This window comes from Phaethon lepturus, unplaced genomic scaffold (assembly GCF_000687285.1).
Source record: "Phaethon lepturus isolate BGI_N335 unplaced genomic scaffold, ASM68728v1 scaffold16359, whole genome shotgun sequence".
Taxonomy (NCBI): Eukaryota; Metazoa; Chordata; class Aves; order Phaethontiformes; family Phaethontidae; genus Phaethon; species Phaethon lepturus.
Window position 1 is genome coordinate 1 of NW_010565674.1, and position 4,854 is coordinate 4,854.

The 4,854-nt window shown below is 37.9% G+C and overlaps 1 protein-coding gene across 1 annotated transcript in view; it reads left to right on the top strand.

Annotated features, from left to right (window-relative positions):
• Positions 1 to 285: 285 nt before the first annotated feature.
• LOC104627148 (nucleolar RNA helicase 2-like) overlaps positions 286 to 4,854 on the top strand; it is a gene marked incomplete at its 5' end in the record, with an annotated part of 13,863 nt that continues 9,294 nt past the window's right edge. The window contains 4 exons of the mRNA XM_010295265.1: positions 286 to 552; positions 1,836 to 1,911; positions 2,619 to 2,797; positions 4,321 to 4,438. Of these exons, the coding sequence (XP_010293567.1) occupies positions 286 to 552; positions 1,836 to 1,911; positions 2,619 to 2,797; positions 4,321 to 4,438 (640 nt within the window). The remainder of the gene's footprint in view (positions 553 to 1,835; positions 1,912 to 2,618; positions 2,798 to 4,320; positions 4,439 to 4,854) is intronic.

Below are 4,854 nucleotides of genomic sequence, written 5' to 3' on the forward strand. Positions count from 1 at the left end.
CAGGCGTGTGGCCGTCCTCGTCGCGCAGCGGCCCGGGGAGCCCTTTTGGGTACACCCTGCGTGGGGAAGAGTCCCGAAAATGAAGGCCTTGGTGTCTCGTGGTCAGGAAAATGCCTCCTGGTGGCACCTGCGCCGCGGCAGGGAGGGCTCCGTTGCTTTATACGATAATAACTAGAACATAGGCTTTTAGTTGTAACAGTTTTGTAACATCTTTGGTGTTTCGCGTCGCTTGGATCATGTGCGTGTGTTTTCATTTACGGCCGTGTTGCTCTGTGCCTTTACCAGAAGGAGAAAAAAGAGAAGAAATCTAAACGCCATGACAAATCTCGGAGGAGAAAGGCTCAGATGGATGAAAGTGAGCAGTCGGAGGATGACGTTGATTCCCCGAAACTCAAGAAATCGAAGACTGGAGTTAAACAAAACGGTGATACAAGAGAGGAAAGCCCGGAGAATACAGGATTATCTTCCTTAAATGCTAAATCCACCCGCAAAAAACAGCACAGCAATTCTAGTGAAACATCAAGTGGTGATGGTGACAGTGAGCAAGAGCAGGTAAAACTAAATGATTGATTTAGTTATAGTGATGTGTTTATCTTTCAACTCCTGGATTGCAACAAGGTTAAATGTAGAACGGGTTATCTTTCCTTTTTCTTTTTACTCTAATCAGTGGAAAGACTGCTATAAATTTCCAGGTTTTAAAGCTACTTGAGCTGTCCTTTCTGTCGATTCTTTGCAAAAATGTTAAATTATGAAAGACCTGAAGTTCTAGATCAGTGCACCATGGTTTCCTCACTTCAACACTTTGGTACTGTGGTAGCTGTTGGCAGATGGACAAGCTGCAGTGAGATGGTGCTTTAATATGATTCAGCATCACTAGATGTGATTGTAATTGCCACAAATGTAGCTTAATTGACTTCTTTTTGGTATTATGACTACTTTGCTAGTGAAAAAATAATTACTTGGTTTTAGCTAGTGGAAAAAGAAAAGTTGTGGGTTTATGTATCATCTTATTAAATAGTAATTGTTAATATGATAAGATAGTTCTTAATGTAATAAAATATCGTGTTGTAACAGTTGTGAAATCTTTTTAAGCCTTTCTGTAAGAATGTTTTTATTTTGTCTGACTATTTGTATTTGATTTAGGTTTCTTTAAAATTGCTTGACATGAACCACATTTTTTTTTTAAGGGAAACATACTTGTTTTGAGAAGTCTTTATACCTGTATGTTCTGCTGCTGCTTGGTCTTGTTTCATGTTTCAGTTGATGCTTCACAAAGCATCCCGGGTTTCCATGGTTTCCAGGCTTAGCATTCTTTTCTTACACTTACATTTTAACAGTACGCTGATTAAAATGCTATATGGAAGTGATGCATTACTAAGTAGGTGCGTTTGATGCTCTACCTTGTAATGTTACTCATTTGGGAATCGATTTCTGTGTCTGTAAATCACTGTGCTGTATTAATTGTGAAGTAGGAAATACACTAGATATCAAGCCTGAATCTTGCATATTACAACATAATCTGTTAGGCCATTGGTAATTATTTAAAATAGAATGTTAAAATTTAATTATGAGTTTTCAGTGTTTTAATTTGGGTCTTTTGCATATACAGGGTTATGCCATTAGATATGAAAGTCTTAAATTACAGGTCACTTTTGTCTAACTTTGAAATATTATATTAAGTAAAACAAAGAAGGCTCTTTAGGTGCAGCTGTGATACTGTCCCTGAAAATGTGACCCTTGGGTATGACACCAGTACCTATGCCATTACCCTGAATTTTCTGATGGTCATATGATATTCACATGGAATGTTATCTGATTTATTGTTTACCTAACAGGAGATGACTGAAGAACAGAAAGAGGGTGCCTTCTCCAACTTTTCTATTTCCAAAGGGACTGTTCAGCTTCTTCAAGGTAAATTTCTTGGCATGATGTGACCACAGAAAGTAAATTGTCTTGTGTTTTTACGCTCAGCATAATAGATGAGCTTTGAGATGTGTTCAGCTTGTGCATATGCAAGCATAGATGCTATGCAGAAGGCGTATTGATTCCCTACTCTAAATACATCTTTGAACATAGACTTTTCTGTTTGCAGTATTGCCCAGTTCAGTCTTTACAGTAGAATTTTAAATGACATAAAGCAAACGTAAAATAATTCCGTGTGAGAATTTTTCAATTAAAAGTTATTTCAGTGTGAGTAAAGGAAAACCAGTTATATTTAGCATCTTTGACAGTAGTTTGTGCATGATTTAGTATGAATTAAGAGAAGAATAGAAGTGGTTTTGACACATTTTATTTGAAAGGAAGAGATTTTCATAGTTAGGTGGAGAGTATTATATAAATTAAGCCACACTACTTAAAGGCTTTTATTAAAGGCTGGTAACTTCATCTGTCCCAGCTAGCATTATGTTTGGTGGTATGAGGTGGGAGAACAAAATGGACAGTCCCAGGGCGCTCTTTACAGATGACCTCTGTGGTTAAATAATTCAGCAGAGGTGATGACATAGTCCTGACTGACTTTAGAGTTGATGGAGGTTCTGCTTGGGATAACTTCCTCTGAAGAGCATGCAAGAACATTTGTAAAATGATCGTATTAAGGAAGTCTGTTGAAATTGTCACAGCTCGAGGAGTGACGTACCTGTTCCCTGTGCAAGTGAAGACCTTCGACCCAGTATATTCTGGCAAAGATGTAATTGCTCAAGCACGAACTGGAACAGGGAAAACATTCTCTTTTGCTATTCCCTTAATTGAAAAGCTTCAGGGAGACTCACAGGAAAGAAGAAGAGGCCGTTCACCGAAGGTAACTATTTTTAGTTAGAACGCTAATTTTGCTTTCTCTTATGTCTGAGTGATTCAAAATTTTAACCTGCTGGAAAAGTTCTTCAAGTTTATGCAGGGATAAGGTAACCTACATTAAAGATTCTTTGAAAGTCGTGTTTGTTGGGCTTTGCCTGCATCCTGTGCTGCCTCATACTCTCTGATCGAAAGTAAAGAGCCAAATAGCTCTATCCACTTGTCAATTCCTTTTTCTGTTTACAGAGAGACTGAAACTACAGGTGTTCAATGTGTTCCTATTCAATTTTGTTCAGTCACCATACCTGTTCAGGTCCAGTGGTTACTGGATGCTTGTTTTTCTCTCAAATTAGCAGCAGATTAGTGACTTTTTCTGATTGATAAAAGCTGTCTACTTAAACATGTTTGTTTAAACAAGTAAATGGTGGGACGTTTTAAAAATAGACTTAGTTTTCACTAGGACCACCAGCAGCTATTGAAGCTTCTGCTCCAGAGAATGCAGATTCATTATGAGCTGTCCGCGTTCTGCTAGGGAATACCATGTTTTTTCACCAAATTCTTATGACGCCCTCCAAAACTAGATAGGCCAAAGCTTATCGTATCACCATTAATAGTGGGCATATTTTATCAGTTTATTTTATCTTGTCACCCATCTAATAGATTACCTGAAACTCATTCCAAAACTGGTACTAGCTGTTTTATTTGCATCTGCCCATCATGTTGGCTAAGAACGCTGGCTCTAGATTTGGCACAGTCTTGCGGAGAAGGGAAGGCTTTCTCCGAGGGAGTCGCAAGCCTTAAAGATTTCAGGACTCACTCTACCATACTACATTACTACTTTCTTTTTTGTAGTGTGTTTTAATGTTGAAAGAAATAATAGGATAAGGATTTTAAGGTTCTTTTTGTCAAGCCACTGATGACAGGTTTGAGAGCAGTACTGCAATCACATGTTAAACTAAATCAGTTAAAACTCCTAGCTAGTAGCTTGTCCATCACCTGCAGTGAAGTTTGGTTGCTTGGTCACTTCTGTGGGAATATCGGCACAGGCTCCAGAGCCATGCTGAGAACCAGCTTTGCAGACTGAACATATGTTTCCTTGAGTCACAGGGAAGCTGAGAGACTGTTGATCGCTTTTTCTTACACCTTCTCGCAGGACTGTGAAGCATTACTGAGCATGTGTAAAAACCTTTTATTATCCTTCAGTCATGTACTCAAACAGCACATGTGCATGTAGAAAAAAACTTGTAGCCAATCTCTTGATAACAAGAGCTAAAGTTAAATAAGATTTAAGTATTTCCTGTCTATCACATTTGAAAAAAAGTTAATCCGTCCTAAATGAGTATGTGCTGAAGAAGATTAATGTTATGAGAGCCTTAAGCAGTGTGTTTCTGTAATCTTTGCTTAGATAACTATTTAAACCAGATTTTTTTTTAAATTATGTAAATGGTCAGACCTAGATTAATTATTAGAAGTGTAGTGGTTTCTTGGCAGAAGCCGTGTTGAGAGAACACCTGTTTGTCTCCTGTCTAGGTACTAGTTCTTTGTCCAACGAGAGAGCTGGCAAACCAGGTTGCCAAAGATTTCAAGGACATCACAAGAAAGCTAACAGTAGCTTGTTTTTATGGAGGAACTCCATATAATGGACAAAGTAAGTGACACTTATCACTAATAACTGAAATGTCATTTGACTGACATATTTGAGGAATGCAGTTGAGTCTTTCCAAACACATGCTTTTGATTCAGGAACTGGAGAGTGTTCATGGGGAATTCAGTAGCTCAGAATGTATCTTACGGTGAGAAATAACTGTAGCACTCTTGTTTACTCATGCACTTTAATTTAAAGCAAAAGAGATTATACTGTGTGTATACAGAGTATTTGGGTTTAGGTTCTTGTAAACATTTATATTTTCTTTAAAAAATGTTTAGTCTTAGAGCTGTGAGTGCGTGTTGGGGTTTTTGTGTGATACAGGATATCTAGAGGATTTGTAAAGTGGAGAAGAATTTCTATATTGTGATGGTGTCATTTACTGTCTTGATGGTTGTAAACAAGGCAAATGAGAGCAG